Source organism: Tympanuchus pallidicinctus, unplaced genomic scaffold (assembly GCF_026119805.1).
Source record: "Tympanuchus pallidicinctus isolate F22 unplaced genomic scaffold, pur_lepc_1.0 scaffold8, whole genome shotgun sequence".
In the NCBI taxonomy this organism is placed as follows: Eukaryota; Metazoa; Chordata; class Aves; order Galliformes; family Phasianidae; genus Tympanuchus; species Tympanuchus pallidicinctus.
In genome coordinates, this window is record NW_026294802.1 from 651,923 (window position 1) to 670,360 (window position 18,438).

Sequence of the window (18,438 nt, forward strand, 5' to 3'; positions counted from 1 at the left end):
TAGACATAAGCAGAGGGAACATGAGACTAAAGTTGCATTTGGTTCCATGAGAACAAAGGTTGGTATCTTATCATTCTACTCTGACTCAGCAGAGCTCCAAGAAAGAACAAATAACACCATTTTGAATGCACTCTTAATGCTCTCAGAGATAAAATGGAAAATCACAAGTCATCCACTGCCCAGGGTTTAATTTTTTTTCCTTCTTGCAGAAAATAAATATTTCCAAAGCTTCAAAAAATCACCTACTGTCAAGAGTACAGATGAATATGTGAAAAAAAAAAAAAAAAAAAAAAAAGTTTATGCTGAAGGACATTTTAATTCTTATTTTCTCTTTTTTCTGCCCTTTAAAGATTGCTTCAAAACCCATAAGCCTTTCAGGTAGCTCCTCAAGAAAGATAACAGGAATCCAGTGTATCCAGTCTGAACATGAAAAATCACCAGATACGTTCTGAAATTTGTGTAAGCTGCTATTTTGGATCAAAGCATTTAGACCTCTATTTGGTGTAGCCCCCATCAATTAAAATGCTACCTCCAGGAATAGTGTACTATTATATTACACCCGCAAGCCAATTGTACATACAGACATATGGTCTCAACGCTGAGCAAAGACACCAAATTTTAAACCCTTTCACAAGAAAAAGCAACCAGAGTGGAAATACTTGTTAAAAAATTATTTTCTTATAGAATCATAGAATTGCTCAGGTTGGAAAAGACCTTGAAAATTATCAAGTCCAACCACAACCTAACCAAACTACCCTAACTCTAGCAACCCTTTGCTAAATTATGTCCCTGAGCATCACATCCAAATGGTTTTTAAATATATCCAGGGATGGTGACTCAACCACCTCCATGGGGAGCTTATTCCAGTGCTCATTTTAAGAATTTACTTATAAGTAAATGACATAAAAGGAAATAAAATTATGTAAAGTTATACAATTTTTTTTTTTCTCCTCCTTCTTCTGGACAAAAGAAGTGCAATGTTCCTGAAGACTTGCTGGCTGGGAAATTTTAAATGCAGTTCAAAAGATAGGATTAGTATAAAATGAAATATGAGAGATCTGATAGAAGCTGACCAGTGAGGAAACCACAGTGGCAGTGGCTTGGAAGTTATACAAACCCATAATAAATCCTACCAGTCTTGAGAGTCATTGCATCTAATATTTTCATTAACCACAATAGCACAAGCATTAGAAGAATGTTAATGAAATTTAAAGATAATAAAGGGGCATCATTAATAGCAAGGGAAAAAATAAAAAGGAGTATCTGTAGGAAAAAACAATGGATGAGACAGAGGTTGAAATTACAGAATGAAATTAAATTTAGCAATACAAAGCAGAAGGCCATCATGCTCTGGTATTAAGAAAGGTGCTGAATGGCTGCAGGAGTTCCATCAATTCACTGCTAACCACAACTCTGTTGCTTCACTTTTTCCCTTCTGTGATTAGTTTTCTACCTCAATGGGCATTATTAAAAATTTTTGGTAGAGGCTCAGTATTCAGATGACTTGGCAACTGGAATGGGCTCCCAACATTAGAAAGCTATCAAAACTCAAGCAAACCAAACTCTTGCAGGTGAGTAGCCAATGGATGAAAGCTCTGAAGAGGTAAGGATCACGCCAGCCTTAAGCTGAAAAGAAAGGACAAGCTGAGACTACCATGACAGAAGCACTGAATGGAGAATCCCATGGGAGAGAAGTCTGGAAATGCACTTCTTCCGGAAGCACAAAACTTCCTTCTTTTCTTGAAATTCTGCCATTATAGACCCAGGGAAAAAAATGCATGAAAGAAGAGAGCTAATAAATGGAAAGTTAAGAAAACTGGGCCACAGGTGAGAAAAGATGACATGGATAGGATATTGAACGGGGCTAAATGTATAAAAAGCAAAACAGCAGCTGGGAATTTAGAAAGTAGGAACATTTGGAACATGTTGCCCAGTGAGGCTGTGAATGCCCCCTCCTGGAGCATTTAAGTCCAGGCTGGATGGGGCCTTGAGCAACCTGGTCTAGAGGGAGGTGCTTCTGCCTATAGCAGGGGGTTGGAACTAGATTATCTTAAGGGTCCCTTCCTATCCAAACCATTCTAAGACTCTATGATCTTGGAATTAACCAAGGAAAGCACCATATCCAGGAAAGGCTGATCAGCCATGAGGATGTGGATCCCCAAGTTCATGGCTTGAAGGATGTGATTAACTACTAAAAAGTAGCAAAAAAGGAGCTTGACAAAGAAGGGATCCTGACCCTCTCCTGCAGGAGATTGAAATGAGAACAGGATCTCTGAGCTTTTGCTGGCAGTTTTTCTGACTGAAATTCTGTGTAGACTAGCAGTAGTCTGCAGAGAGGGAATTACTGTAACATTGCAAACTGACTCAAGCCTGTTCTGGAAGCAGACAGCTATACAGTAGATACAGTTTTGTACTGGGCTAATGAGACAAGGTTTTGGAAGCAGGAGGCTGCAGGAATGGCCTCTGTGAGCAGATCCCATCACTGCCCTGTGTCAGACCACATCCAGCTCCATCTGCTCCAAAAAAAACTTGGCACTGTCACAGAACAGAGCCATAAGCCACACGGGGTGTGCTCTGGGAGAGAAGAGTTAAGGAAGGGAACAACTGTGCAACAGCAGCCGGGAGAGAGGAGTGAGAAACAGAGAAGCAGCCTTTCAAGGACCAAGGAGGGCAAGAGGTGCTCAAGGTGCTGAGCAGCAGCTCTCTGCAGTCCATGGGTACCACATGGAGCAGATCTCCTCGTGCAGACGCTGAGGAAACTGCGGTGCGGCAGAGGATGGGGCCTGAAGGAGCCACAGCCCATGGGTACCCCAGCAGGAACAGCCCCAGGCAGGAGGTGCTGCCTGTGGGAATCCGTTCTGGAGCAGATCTCAAAGGGTGAGCCCATGATCTGAGCACTGCAGCTTGTGGGAAGCCCTCATAGGATCAGATGAGGAAGGATGGCATCCCGTGGGAGGGCCCCCACATGGAAGTGGGGCAAACCAGCCACAAAGAAATGGCAGAGATGAAGTATTGTGGACTGACTGTAGACTCCATTCCCTGTTCCCCTGCACTGCTTGGGGGAAGGAAAGTGGCTTTAGTTTGCTTGTAGTTCTCCTTGCTTTAGTCTGTTACTAGTATGCAGTAAATTGCATTACTCTCAACATGGAATGTTTTTGCCTATGATGGTAATTGAGTGATGGTAAGTGGTCTCCCTGTTCTTCTCTCAACTCTGTTGTTTCTGTTTTCAGGTGTCCAGAAACTTAAACTTCTTGCCATTGCATATAATGATAAAATATTAGTTACATGATCATACTTTTTTTTAATGGGTCTCTGATTATCACCATTGCAAAGATCTGCAGGAGTGCAGTGAACAAGACAGAACTGGATATAAAAAGAACTGACAACAACAGGGATAAATAACAGTGCATCCCAGGAATCTTCTACCCATCCACAGACTTTTCATGTTGGTTGACTCACGTGAACTGTCCTTCTAAAATACAAATAATATTTGCGTATTCCTCATTTCTGAAGTCTGTAAGCTGAAATAATGTCTGGATTTGTGGGAAGTGAGCATTGCTAGTTATACTGAAAAAATTTGATCCTAAACATCTTAAATGAAGTGGAAAAGTCTACTGGATACTTTATAGGTTGCACTGTAGTATTCTTTCTCATGCGGATAAAATAAAATTACTTGTCACAGATGTTACAAAGATCGTTTCTACAGTGTTTTTGAATATCTGACTTGGTGGTGACGAGGCCACAGAAAATTAATGTTTGTTTTATTACAAAGGACTTATTTCAAATAGCATGCATTAAACAAAGCCTAGGGCCGTACAATTGCATCCAAGAGCTCAGGATCGAAATGACAGTGTAATTTCAGTAATGTGAATGTTTCAGCTTGTGCATTTATGACCTATCTCAGTGCTAAGCTGCACGTTTCAGCATCCTTTCCCATTTCATTCTATCTGTAGCCCTAGTTCTCAACTCCTCCTGCTCAAATGCATCATTCATACGTCTTGGACTTCACAAATCCCAGCTGTGCTCATTCTTTCTTCTGCTGTGGTTTTTCACTTTGCTAGCCATTGTGACAGTCTTATTCAGCATCAGTGCTATTCTTCTGCACTTGTAATCTTCTCAAAAGACTCCAGCCCCGCAACAATGATTTACCTCTTCCCAGATTATTTTTTTTTTGTCCTTTTTTGTCCCAAATTTTCTTTCACTTATTTTCCTTCTCTTGCCATCTCAAGGTTCGGTTGCCATTCCCTTGACTTGTTTCTCTATCCTGATATAGTTGCTTCTCCCTGAAGGAATCTTACCACACTGATTTTTTTTGCTACAAATTCTTTCCTTTTTCCCATTTCTTTTTCTTCTAGCTAAACTGCTCAAACACTTCCCTGACTTAATCAAATCCTCCCACACTTTCAGTTGTAGTTGCCCTTGACTCACTCTTCTCCTCTTCCCTCCTCTATAATTCTCTCTTCCTCTATCAGAAGCATTTGTACCGTTTCTTATATTCCTGCTTCCTCTAGCATGTCTTCATCCCATACAACAATTTAATCTCCTTCTGCTTGTTTGAATCCCATTGTTTTCTACTTTACTCCTAAGAAGTCTTGTTCTTTTCATCAAGATATCAGTATGCTTTAGTTTTCCTCTTGTAAGTTAAAAACAAACAAAAAATTTCAAAAAGAATGAACAACAGCCTTTTATCTCTCCACTTGTTAATCTCCTCTTCTTGTATTAATCACTGAACTTCCTAAATCTGTTGTCTTGGATTAATTTTAAAATGTCCCATCCTCAGATTAATTTCCCTCCAAACACACTCCCCCTCTGGATCTGCATATCTTTACTTCTGTAGTTCTCTCTATTCACAGACAGAGAAACAAGTCAATCAAATGTCTCTTTCCCTTTGCTTTATGATACTGTGATCACTCAGAGATAAAAGCAGAAGATGTACCTAAACTGTCTTTTAATATTCCTGGTGCTGGGGTATCCTGTAGGCTATTTCAGGTTTCCTGTAATGATTCAGAATGCTAACAAGGACTAGGGGAAAGGGAAGATTTATCGTTTTTTTTTTTTCCTTCTCTATGACAGAATTTTGAAAAAAACAAAAATGAATGGATACAACATCAGAGAGAGCCATGGGAATTCTAGAAGACATCATTACTAAAAACAGCAAAGCCACAAACAAAGTTATGAACACCTGATAGAAGAAGGAAAAAAACTCACATATTTGCTTCAGCAAGACAACTAAAGGCTGAATGTCACAGGCATGATCTTTCACAGCCACAGTAGGTGTATTTATTTAGAATAGAATTATACACACACACACATAAGCACATGCAGCACATCGTGAATTCAGGACATCGTATATTTCGTTTCTCAGAATAAGGATATATCAGTCAAGTTAGACACAAAAAATTTGGCTTAACAGAAAAACACATTCACAATGATGCAGTGTTGTTTTGAATCTCAGGTTACATATCCAATCAAATCAATTTGTTATCTATTTGAAACACACCTTATTCCACTTTTCTTACTCATCCCTCTGTTGCAGTTTTATAAGCCAAATAATTGTAATGGCACAAACCATATTCTGAGCCACTGATGAGTTCTAGACCATAATCTGGGTTCTCTTTGATTTAAAATAGCAAATTTCCGTTAGAGCCAATGGAAATATTTCATTTTATACTAGGTGTAAAACTTGCATTATTATTTTAAAATTATATATATATATATAATATATATTTTTTTCAATTAGTAGATTAAAGAAATATGTTGACACCAATTACAAATCAGGTAAAACATGAAGCAGGTGGGACACAGATTATGTCTTTGTAAAATTCTGATTAGCTAGACAGAGTAGGCATCTTCCCTTCAGAAGTTATTTTTTATGGTCTGCTGGGTTCTCTTCTGATATTAGAATCAAAGGAAGAGGATGCTTGAATGTTTTCACGCTCTTAACTAATCATGTACTGATTGTTTGAGGGCATGCCTTCTGTAAATATATGAAAACACTGTGGGAAATTCTGACTGCCAAGAAATCAGAAGTTACATAATTATTGAAAAATACACCTGCTGCTTCCATACATCTCTGTTTTAGGAAGATGTAAAGAGCAAATAAGAAGACTCATATTTGCCTTTGGCCAACTGACAAAACTCTACAGAACTAAAAGCTTTCCCTCCCCCCAAACCATTTTCTTTTTCATCAGGTCTTAAAATAAAGTGCTTCTAATCCACATCACATAAGTACAACTGCATACACAAAGCGTAAGGACACGGGCAATAAGCATCAAGAACTTTAAACGTGTAATGTGATGGAAAGCACATCAATGACAGCAAAGCAACAAGGTCCTAGACAACAGCAAGTGAGGGTTTGCTCAAATACAACAGTGTGCATAGAAATGGAAAGAAGCTGCTTACCTTCAGAAGGCCTCAGGCATAATAGGGACCTCCAGTAAAATATCCTTGCCTCCACTTCCAACCCTTAAATGAGGACTAGGAAGGGGTAGATCCTGGCTCCATCCCTTCTGGTCACTCAGGTGCATTGCTTGCACCTGAGCTCCTCTGGGTTGGCCCTGCCTTTTCACCAGGGGCTCAATCACTGGATCAAGCCATGACTTAGCATTTCTGCTACAAAATGCTTAATATCAGAAAATGTAAATACCTCTCTGTCATGTCCAGAGCTGTTTGGCCAGGTAGGTCCTATGCTGAATCGTCTGGAAGTATTGGTTAAACAGGCTTCCCCATTTCCACTTTCATCTCTCCTTTGTCCAAATGGATAGTTGTCCACAAAAAGAGAATATTGAGTATCTACATTATCAAAAGCTATCTGAAAATTCGAATATGTATAGCCTCTCTCCACATTTGAATTAAACGCATTTGTGACTGCAGTTGTACTATTTCTTCTGTAGATTTCTCTCTCTTGATTGTATGGGTAAGAATCCACTAGAGAGAAGTTTCTATCATCAGACAGTAAGGACGACTTGAAACCTATCTCTGGTGATGCTGTGCCTTGTTGCCAGTGAGGTACAAAATTTTCAGAGTGAACTTCACCACAAGCAACTGAAGGATGACTACAGAGTTGTTGTTCTGGCACATTCAGACTAAAGATATCTGATGTGAAAAAATGTTCTTCATGATGATGTAAGTGTGATGAACCATAAAAGAAAAATTCATTGTTGATTTCATCAACTATTTGATCAAAGCCTAGATAGACCTTTCCATAAGAACCAGAATGGTATGCCAGGTAAGATGCTTGGTCTCCAGCATGTCCTTCAAGAAATTCATCGCCTGACAAAGGCACCCTTCCAAAATATGCCATTTCTGATTTTTCTCTTCAGTCTTGTTAATCTTCAAGGAAGTCTTACAATAGTTTCAAGGTCAAAAAAGTGATGTTTAGAACTGGAGCTATACAACCCCACTGCAAGAAAGCATAGAATAAGAGTTAAACAAACAAACAAAAATCTGGTGTAGTGAAAGCCATATTTTGGTCTACTTGGGTAAGAGCTTTCTTCATGAGATGTAAAGATTTTCTTCATCTGGAGCTTGAATGTCCTTTGCCTGATCCTTATTTCCAGGTGCCCTTAAAATTATTCTTATTTATTTCCTGGATTCATGAATAACATCAAAAGAACGTCTAAAACAACTGATCTAAAATACTAATTCTGACAAAAAATAAAGAAAATGTCCACATAATTTCCAGTATTTTACATTTGTATAGCACACATAAGGCAGAAATGCAAAAGAAGAGAGTAGGAAAGTTTTATATTAATGACAGTTCCATTCATATACTCTTTATTTTGCATCTCTTAAATTATTTGATATGATATCATTTTTTTTATCCTACACAGGTTAAGCAAGTGAAAGAACAAGGACAAAATATAGAAGACTTGGATCTCCAATTTCTATTATAAGCACTACAGCAAAAAAAACTTGTACGTAACATATATAAATAATTATAAATAAATTTCAGCCTTTTGTTAGTTTGTTTTTCAAAAAAACAACATCTGAAAAACCTGAGATAATATCTCTGTTATTAAATTAATAGGACAGGACATAAGCTTCTGCAGTAGTTCACCATCATTCAAACTTATCAGCAAATTTCCTAATCCTATTTTGTAACGAAATTCAAAAATACCTAGCAACTCAAATCTGATGTATTCCACTTGCTCTTAACAACTTGGCCTGTTGCACTTCTTAGTATAGAAGAAGAAACACAAATGGCATGAAATAGTAATACCACCAACTATGTAGTTTTGCTGGGTACTTTTATCACACAGAATAAATGGAAATATCTGATTTAATAATTCAATGAAAATATATATTACCTAGCAGAAAAAAAAACGACACTATTGAGATGAAAAGTACACTCACTCAATATTGTTAAAGCTTAACACCACAAATTGTTTTTCCAATATGTCCCCAACATGTATAGTATGTTAGCTTTGATAATACTGCCTTGCAGTGAAAACTTATACTACAACAGAAGGTATTCATCACTGTTTTATTTATTTTTGTTTTATTTGAAGTCAAACTCTAGGCAACACAGCCTTCTATCACCCAGAGTCAGGAATGAGAAGAGAAATGTAAAGTTAAATAGGCTGAAATGACTTCTCCACATTAGAGGCCGAACTTAGTAATTCCATGTGCTGTGTATATTGGTAGGCCTTAACTGTGTTGAAGAAAAAAAGAAGAAAAGATATTTATGATGTTGGCAGGGAACTAAAATGATGCATATCACTTTGAATATCATCATGAACTTCAATTACCAGCTCAGTCCCTGCAAATTTCTCCCATAGTATATCCTGAGGGACACTTGTAGATGAATAAAAGAAACATAAGAAAGAAAAAAAATGCATCCATTAAATCAACTGAGATAACTTCTTTTATTCTATTTTTATTATTATTATTATAAAAATTGGAATATTTTAGGAAAAATAAAAGACTGGAGAATCCCTCTCTCCTGCTCTACTTTCCTTAATTAGTGTCCTATGTTTCTCAGGCACATATAAAGACACATATCTCACCTCCATCCATCTGTATGCAACTGCATATCTCCTGCATTCTCCATAGTGCAGGAGAAGTATTGCTTCTCCTGACTTTACTCCTGACAGTATTGCTACCTGACTTTAAAAGCAGGCCGGATAGATACAATGTCAAAGGCTGGAAGGAGAATGTTTTGTATGATTTGTTCCCATGCTTTTCTCAATGGGCTGAGGAGTCCACATGAGAAATGAGACTCTGCACAATGCACTGCAAAGGGAGCAGTCGCATGCAGCACTGTGTATAGCACCACATCTCTTTTACACAGGCACATGATTAAAGTGAAAATTTTAGACTGGAAACTCATCATGTTGTGCTGTAAATCTCATGTTTTAAGTCTCACCTGCTCAGTTTTTATGGTTGGGCTCTGTACTTAGACCAACTCCTGATCCTTTTCAAAGCAACACCCACGTTCAGGGAAGGGTTTGGCTTTTTGCCAGCCACTATTACTGCATCTGAATTATGTGAAGTGCACTGACAACGCTGAATTTTCAGAAATCACTAACAAAATGAAAATGCATAATGCAAGCTTTTTGTTTGTTTGTTTGTTTTTAAAAAAAGGTTATGTTTCAGGGCTCATTTTCTTTCCTCTGTGGTTTCTGAAATTGCATTTTGGAGAGTTTCACAATTTTTCTGTGCAGTATGAAGACTTCCTTTTCTTTGAAATGACAATTCATATTTTCACATAATTGCATACTTCTGGGATTTGGGGCTTTAAAGACAAATCCCAACAAATTATGTAAAATATTCACTACAAACCAAGGGAGCCAGCAGCATGACACAATGCTTTCAACACTGTCAGCCATCTTACCATACCGGAATACTTCCCTTATTTCTGCATGCACATGCATTCTACTATAAAAGGTTTGTGCACTGTAGGCTCTATTTTCTCTCTCTCTCTTTTTTTTTTTTTTTTTCCGGAACCCAGAAGTGCAATGCTGGTTCAGTTGCTAAGCAGTAAGAATATATGTTGCAACCTCTTACCTGAAACACAGTTTGTTAGAAGAACATACAGCCTCCTATTTCTTCCTGTTCACAGACACTTTCAGATGACCTATGTGCTTTCAGCACCAAGGGGGTGTAACTTATTTGTCAGACGCTTCCCTTCCCGTTTAACCGGTTTACTGAGGTAATGATTCTTTCCCATGGTTTCCTTCAGGGAAATTTCGAAGAGTAGCAATAATAAAAGGTAGCAAACACCTTATTTGTTGTTTCTTTCATTACTTAAGAACCATAATTTTTTTTTTTTTCTTTTTTTCTTTTTCCTTCTTCAAACACTGTGGCAGATGATCTCACACTTACAGAGCATGTATCAAACATGCTTGAAATAAAAAGACAACTTCTCCATGGGAAAGGCTGCAATTACACCAGGATTTAGAACTTTTACTCCACACCATCTTCATGCAGCTTCTTTCTGCCACTAGTGGTGGGAACTCTGAAAGGAACTCTTTGCTCACAGGAGAAATGGAAGGTAGAAATATTGCTTGGCAGAGAGGTCCTCTGCCTTTGGCTCCTCAGTCTGCAGAGTTGGGGCAGTCTTAAGCGGGAAGAACCTTTCTTACACTGGGGTATTTTTCAAGGATCAATAAAGCCTTTGCACCTTTGAAAAGGGCCTGAAGAACTGGAATACAACTGAAGAACTGAAGAACTGAAATACAACACCAGTTGCTAACTTATTCCTAGACCTCAAGTTTGCCAGGTCTCTCCCATAAAAGGGAGCAGCAGAGGCAGCTCCAGACACAACATGGAAGGAAATCCCTCTGGGCCCATCTGCTTCCAAACTTCGTACCATCACTTAAAAAGGAATAAGTTAACCAACCAAGGTGGCTACTCAGAATTCATCCAAAATCCCAATCCTAGTCTACTCCAAGGTTATTAAAAGCAGGGAAATATCCTTAAAGAAGGCGAGATAGTATAAACAAAACTTTTTCAGTTATAAAAGGCTGTACAGTAAGACTGAACAGAACAGGATAAAGCATTTAAAGTTAATAATTAATTAGAGATATCTTATATCTGATAAGCTGAATGAATAATAATTTGATAAAGCATTACTGGGAAAACTGCACTTCAAAGCACCGTGAAAGCTGTCAGTGGCGTCACTGTGATTTAAAAGCAGTTCGTCAAGGACAAAAGTTATTAAGTTATTTCAGTTGGTGAAAGGTGATGTTTTCCTTCTCATATATAGTCCAACCCTTTAAAAATGTTAACTTGCCCACAGGCCGTTTGGTGGCATTTATACTGCACTGTAGACATTACAATGATTTCTGTGAAGTGACCCTGAGAGAGGATCACGCCAATTTTAGGGAATGCTATTTCTTAATATATGGCATCATGACTGTGTGATATTGCTTCATCTCGCAGAGACTGAATGTCCTAAAAGGAGGAGGATACAGAAAACAGAAGAAACATGCATGGGAAGAGCCTGTGTTCCCAAGCAAACACAGAAAGTACGTGCAACATGAACTGAGCTTGGACATGTCCTCTCCCTACAGTGATTTCCATGAGAGAGTTATGAAGATTTTTCTTGGGAAACCCTGAACTTTTTCACAATTATTTACTTTCTGTTTCCCAACAAAGTAATAGGTGGGAAACTGCTGAGTCACTTTCTACTCCTAGAACTATGGAGACTCATCTCCTCCCCTTTTCCTGGCATGTGGGAAAATCTATATAGACAAAGAAAAGTGGAAACTCACTGGGATACTGCCTCTGTTCCGTTAGACACTCTTGCTGCTCCACCAACTGGCAGGAACCCACACCTCACTAAAATTAAAGACAAAACATGTTTTATTTAGCCATATATGAGCTTACATGTATGACTTTTGTCTGATAAAAAGCTGCAAGTAAAGAGCTGGCGAAGTAGTTGCTCTTACACACCCCAAGATGTACAGCATCGTCAGCAGGTCGTTGCTTTAAGTCTTGCTTCATCCTGAGTTTGGAGCTTTCCAAAACCACACCCTTGCATTTGAAACCTTGAGGCTTTGCATTTAGCAGACTTGTAAAGAAAATGCAGCAAAGTGTTTCAGCAATCTGGGACCAGAAGCCTGGCTAAACACCCAACCAGTGAGGACACTGTTCCATTTCCTCACAGATCCAACCGCCCCTGTTACTATTCTCCAGTGCCACCTACTGTCATCTTCCCAGAACTGTGGAGCAAGGAACAGAAATCATCGTGTCAAGCACAGTGACAATTAAGCTTTATGTCTGGCTGCAGGGGATGTCATCATGTCTATCATTGTCTCTGATAAATATTACCCCTGTCAGAAAGCCGCCCTATATGAGGAAGATTCATGGTTCATGAGACCCTGCCTGCAGATGATGCGATGCTACTTCTCTTAGATCAGTTTTCCTGCTGCAATCAAAGTGATGACAACAGATCAACAAAACTGCATAGAGTTTTTCCACACGTTAATGACAACAATAAAAACAACAACAAAGTAAACAATGCTGAGATTTTATTTTGTTTAAGCAGCAGAGGAGAAAGAATTCTAGTAACAAAAAGATGTGGTTAAGATCTGGTTTGCTACACTACCTGCCCTTATTTTTTTTCTTACTTTCAAGATTTGCACAGTGAGTACTGTACATCACACAGCTGGTAAAACCCAGCAGAGTAGATGCTGCTGGGCAAGAAGAATAAATGTCTAGAACATTTATGTCTAAATGTCTAAACAAACATGACAGTGTTTGAATCATTTTGATATGACTCATCTATTAAGAGAACTTATGTTATAAAGGGCAAAAAGGACTTGCCAATTTGGAAAACACTCCTCATCCTCTATTTATTCACACAGAATGAATCAAGGAAACTGACAGAGTAAGAGAGATAAGGAAGCAAAGTTTCGCTTTTCCATGAGAAAGAGATAGATTATGTTATACATATATTTTTTATACAGAATACATTTTTAAAGCTCTGCTGACTCTTACATGTAATATACAAAGTTACTAGGTTACCAACACCCTGCCACCACTTGAAATACCCTATTGTGAAAGACCTACCTCCCCAGTCTGAATATATGGAATGCAAAGCTAACCATGACTAAATGTAGACTATGGATTTTAATCTCTCCTTTCATGTGAACATCTTCTGTGCTTTGATCCTGTAAAAGGAACAGCACATTTTACCAGAGTTATTTCTGGGAGCAACAGTGACTCCAGCTTCAAAAATCAAATTGCTGAAAAAATTGAGTGCTGAAATGGAGATCAATCTCATCTCAGCTATCTTAGAATACAGCTAAAATAAGACACGTAGGCAGATTTTTATATATCCTACATCTATGCATACACTCATACACACTGTATACATATACATTTATGTATGCATGCATGCATATATAAAAATATGTGTAAGCATATATATATTATATATGTGCTTATACAGATATAGATATATATTAGGCGTTTGTATATAGTGCATACGTACAAAAAAGAGTGTAATAAACACTAAATAACCCAGCTAAAATGTTTCAAAGGACAAGGAAAGCCAAGAGTTTCAGGTGAGAGAGTCAAACTTCCCGAAGTTGAATTCCTAAAGCCAAAACCTTCTTTCATACTACTTTTAAAATTTTGCTTCCATTTCCCTTACCTTCTTTGATTTTTCCGCTGCTCTTCTTTTTGCCTTCCCAGTCCAGCGTGCCTGCTCAATGGCTTTCTGTTAAACTCAGCTTTGTCATTCCAATATACTCAACAAAGTTGGTTGACCTTCCAGAAATTGTTCATATCATACACTGTATAAATATAAAAACAGAGTCTTGTGATACTAGCATGGTGTTAAAGCAAGCTCCCTACATTCTACAGAAGGCTTTCTCCCATGAAAAATTTAGCAAGTTGGTTCAAAACCTTTTCTAAGATTCCCTCTCTCATTGCAATCCACAGTGCATGGGCATCTGGGGGATTTCTGGAGCAGAAGAACCCTAGAGAGAACAGAAATTGGCTCCAAAGCACAGAGCTCAGCCACTCTGGTGAATGTGAGCCAGGGTGACAGAGCCAGGGTGACTTTGCTATTGTAGCCTGGCAGAATGATCCTACGTGGCCTCAGGGAAAAGTATTATGACTGCCTTGAAGAGAATGTAAATCAAGCATGACTTTAAATTCATCTTGTGAGATGTGAGGGGGAAGTTTTTCACTGAGAAGGTGCTGAGGTGCTGACACAGGCTGCCCAGGGAAGCTGTGGGTGCCCTGTCCCTGGAAGTGTTCAAAGCCAGGTTGGATTGGGCCCTGGGCAGCCTAAGCTAGTGCCTGATTTAGTGGTTGGCAACCTTGCCTGTGGCATGGGAGTTGGAACTAGATGATGTTTGAGGTCCCTTCCAATCGAAGCCATTCAGTAATTCTATGATTCTATGAAAATAGGGATGAGGAACTGGTAATAAAGACCCATTTGTACCCCTTCTATTCATGATGTCAAAAGTATCTTCAGGTCAACCAGTGAAATTATAAAACATGGTACTATAAACCAGTATGTTATAAGCTAGTATACACAGAAAAAGCTAGTATAACAGCTAAAGGTTACATGCTCTATTATCTTTGTCAAAGAAAACAAGTAATTGTTTAAATATAAAACTACACATATCTAAGATCAAAACAATATCTTACCTACACAGTATTAACCTTGTTTCAATTTGCATTTCTGAGAGGATGCTTTTAGAATCCTAGAATGGTTTGGGTTGGAAGAGACCTTTGAGATCATCTAGTTCCAATACCTCTGCTATAGGCAGGGACACCTCCCACTAGACCAGGTTCTTCAAAGCTCCAACCAGCCTGGCTCCTCCAAGGAGAGGTCACCCAAGACCTCACTAGGCAACCTGTTTCAATGTCTCACCACCCTCACAGCACAGAATTTCTTCTTAATGTTTACTCTAAATCTGCTCTCTTACAGTTTAAATCAATTTCCCCTTATCCTGTTGCTACATGTTCTCATAAAACGTCCCTCCCCAGCTTTTCTGTATGTCCTCCTCGGGTACTGGAAGGCTGCTATAAGGTCCCCCTGGAGCCTTTTCTTCTCCAGCCTCAACTCTCTCAGCCTGTCCTCATAAGGGAGGTAGTCCTACCCTCTGATCATCTTTGTGGCCCTCCTCTGGACCCACTCCAACATCTCGATGTACTTCTTTTGTTGGTACTCCCGGAACTGTATGCAGTACTCCAGATGGGGTCGCATGAGAGCAGAGTAGAAGGGCAGAATCACCTCCCTCAACTTGCTGGTCACATTTCTCTTGATGCAACCCGGGACATGGCCAGCCTTCTAGGCTGCAGGTGCACACTGCCAGCTCTTGTTGAATCTTTCATCAAATGACACCTCAAATCCTTCTCCTCAGAGCTGCTTTCAAGCCATTCTCTGCCTACCCTCTAATCTGTGCTTGGAATTGCCCCGACCCAAGCACAGGACTTTGCACTTGGCCTTGTTGAACTTCATAAGGTTGGCATGGGCCCACTTCTCAAGTATGTCCAGGTCTCTGGATGTCATGCCTCTAGCATGTCAACTACACCACACAGGTTGGCATCATCTGCAAACTTCCTGAGGGTGCACTCAATCCCACTGTCCATGTCACCTACAAAGATGTTAAATAATAGCGGTCCCAGCACTGATCCCTGAGGAATGCCATTCATCACCAGTCTCCACTTGAACATTGAGCCATTAACCACAACTCTCTGAATGCAACCACCCAGCCAATTCCTTATACAGGCAGCGATCTATTCATCAAATTCGTTTGTCTCTAATTTGGTGACCAGACTGCCATCTGTGTCAAAAACATTGCACAAGTCCAGGCAGATGCCACCAGTTGCTCTTCCTTTCTCCACTGATTCTGTAACTCCACCATAAAGGGCACCAAATTTGTCAGGCACAATTTGCCTTGGTGAAGGCATGTTGGTTACCACCAATCACTTCATCTTTATTTTCCATGTGCCTTAGTAGGGCCTTCAGGAGGATCTGCTCCATGATCTTGCCAGACACAGAGATGAGACTGACTGGCCTGTAGTTATTTTCCTTTCTTGAAAATGAGGATTATGTTTCCCCGTTTCTGATCAGTGGAGACTTCACCAGCCTGCCATGACACAGAATCACAGAATCACAGAATCACCTGGGTTGGAAGGGACCTCAAGGATCATGTAGTTCCAACCCCCCTGCCTAGCAGGGCCACCAAACATCCACATTCAGATCAGGTTGCCCAGGACCCCGTCCAACCTGGCCTTGAACACATCCAAGGATGGGGCATCCACAACCTCCCTGGGCAGCCCGTTCCAGGGCCTAACTACTCTCCTTGTGAAGAACTTCCCCCTAACATCCAACCTAAATCTTTCCTCCTTCAACTTTGATCCATTTCCCCTAGTCCTGCTGTTGTCAGCCCTTCTGAAGAGTTTACTCCCCTCCTGGGTGTAGGTTCCCTTCAGGTATTGATAGGCTGCAATGAGGTCGCCCCGCAGCCTTCTCTTCTCCAGGCTGAACAAGCCCAACTCCCTCAGCCTGTCCTCATAGGGGAGGTGCTCCAGCCCCCTGATCATCTTAGTCGCCCTCCTCTGGACCCTTTCCAAGATCTCTATGTCTTTCTTGTACTGAGGGCTCCACACCTGGACACAGTACTCCAGGTGGGGCCTCACAAGAGCCGAGTAGAGAGGGACAATCACCTCCCTCTCCCTGCTGACCACCCCTCTCCTGATGGAGCCCAGGATCCCATTTGCCTTTCGAGCTGCCAGAGCGCACTGCTGGCTCATGTTAAGTCTCTCGTCCATCAGGACCCCCAGGTCCTTCTCTGCCGAGCTGCTCTCAAGGACCACTCCTCCCAGCCTGTACGGGTGCCTGGGGTTCTTCCGGCCCAAATGCAAAACCTTGCACTTTGCCGTGTTGAACCTCATTAGGTTCACCCGAGCCCAGCCCTCAAGCCTGTCGAGGTCCCTCTGAATGGCATCCCTTCCTTCCGCCGTATCAACCGCACCACTCAGCTTGGTGTCGTCAGCAAACTTGCTGAGGGTGCACTCAATTCCCTCATCGATGTCATTAATAAAGATGTTAAAGAGCACCGGTCCCAAGACAGACCCTTGGGGGACACCACTTGTTACCGGCCTCCACCTGGACATAGAGCCATTGACCACCACCCTCTGTCTGCGGCCTTTCAACCAATTGCTTATCCATCGGGTCGTCCACCCATCAAATCCACTTCCCTCCAATTTGGAGATGAGGATGTGGTGGGGGACCATGTCAAAGGCCTTGCTCAGGTCCAGGTAAATGACATCGGTCGCCTTCCCTTCGTCCACCAATGCCGTCACTCCATCATAGAAGGCCACAAGATTAGTCAGGCATGACCTTCCCTTGGTGAAGCCGTGCTGGCTGTCTCGGATCACATGCTCATTCTTTATGTGATCGAGCATGTTGTCCAGGAGGATCTGTTCCATGATCTTCCCAGGCACGGAGGTGAGACTCACCGGCCTGTAGTTCCCCGGGTCCTCCCTGCTCCCCTTCTTGTATATGGGAGTGACGTGACCCTTCCTCCAGTCATCCGGGACCTCACCTGACAGCCACGACTTCTCAAATATGATGGAGAGCGGCTCGGCAACCACCTCAGCCAGCTCCTTCAGGACCCTGGGATGCACGCCATCTGGTCCCATAGACTTGTACACATTCAGTCTAAGGAGGTACTCTCGGACTTGCTCTGCCCTTACAGTGGGGAGGGATTTACCTCCTTGGTCCCCACATAGAGGTTTGGGGATGCAGGGTTCATGGACGTGAAGAAGACTAGAATCCTGGCCACCAGTGAAGACCGAGGTGAAGAACTCATTCAGCACCTCAGCTTTCTCTTCATCTGTTGAAGCCAGTTCTCCTTTTAAATTTACCAAAGTAGGTACGCCCGTTTTGGCCTGTCTCTTCTGGCCAATGTACCTGTAGAAGGTTTTCTTATTGTTTTTCACGTCCCTTGCCAAGTTCAGTTCTGCCTGCGCCTTGGCTTCCCTGATCCCACGTCTGCAAGTCCGGACGGCATCCCTGTACTCTTCCCAGGTGACACAGCCTTGTTTCCAGAGCTTGTACACCCCTTTCTTCGCCCTCAGTTCTCTCAGCAGGTCCTTGCTGAGCCATGCCGGTTTCCTACCTCGCCTGCCCACTTTCTTATTCAGAGGAATGGAGACCTCTTGTGCTTCCAGGAGGGCATCCTTGAAGAGCCGCCAGCTCTCCTCAACATCCCTGTCTTTGAGGGCAGCGCGCCAGGGGATCTTGGCCAGCAATCCATTGAGTAGCTTGAAGTCTGCTTTTCTAAAGTTCAGTGTCCTGATCCTGCTCTTTGCCAAGCCCACATCGCTTGAGATCACAAACTCAAATGACCTTTCAAATATGATAGGTCATATCATATGACCTATCATCCACCAGTTCCCTCAGAACCCATGGGTGGATCTCATCAGAACCTACGGACTTGTGCACCTTCAGGTTCTTTAGAT

The 18,438-nt window shown here is 41.1% G+C and overlaps 1 protein-coding gene across 2 annotated transcripts in view; it reads right to left on the reverse strand.

Moving 5' to 3' along the window:
- Positions 1 to 10,160, reverse strand: part of PIK3C2G (phosphatidylinositol-4-phosphate 3-kinase catalytic subunit type 2 gamma) — a 200,105-nt gene extending 189,945 nt beyond the window's left edge. For both annotated transcript variants that reach the window (XM_052668620.1, XM_052668619.1), the window contains exons 1-2: positions 10,009 to 10,160; positions 6,647 to 7,402 (exon numbers count right to left, since the gene is read on the reverse strand). In XM_052668620.1, coding sequence (XP_052524580.1) covers positions 6,647 to 7,303 — 657 coding nt within the window. In that variant the 5' untranslated portion in view covers positions 7,304 to 7,402; positions 10,009 to 10,160. The remainder of the gene's footprint in view (positions 1 to 6,646; positions 7,403 to 10,008) is intronic.
- Positions 10,161 to 18,438: the final 8,278 nt, after the last annotated feature.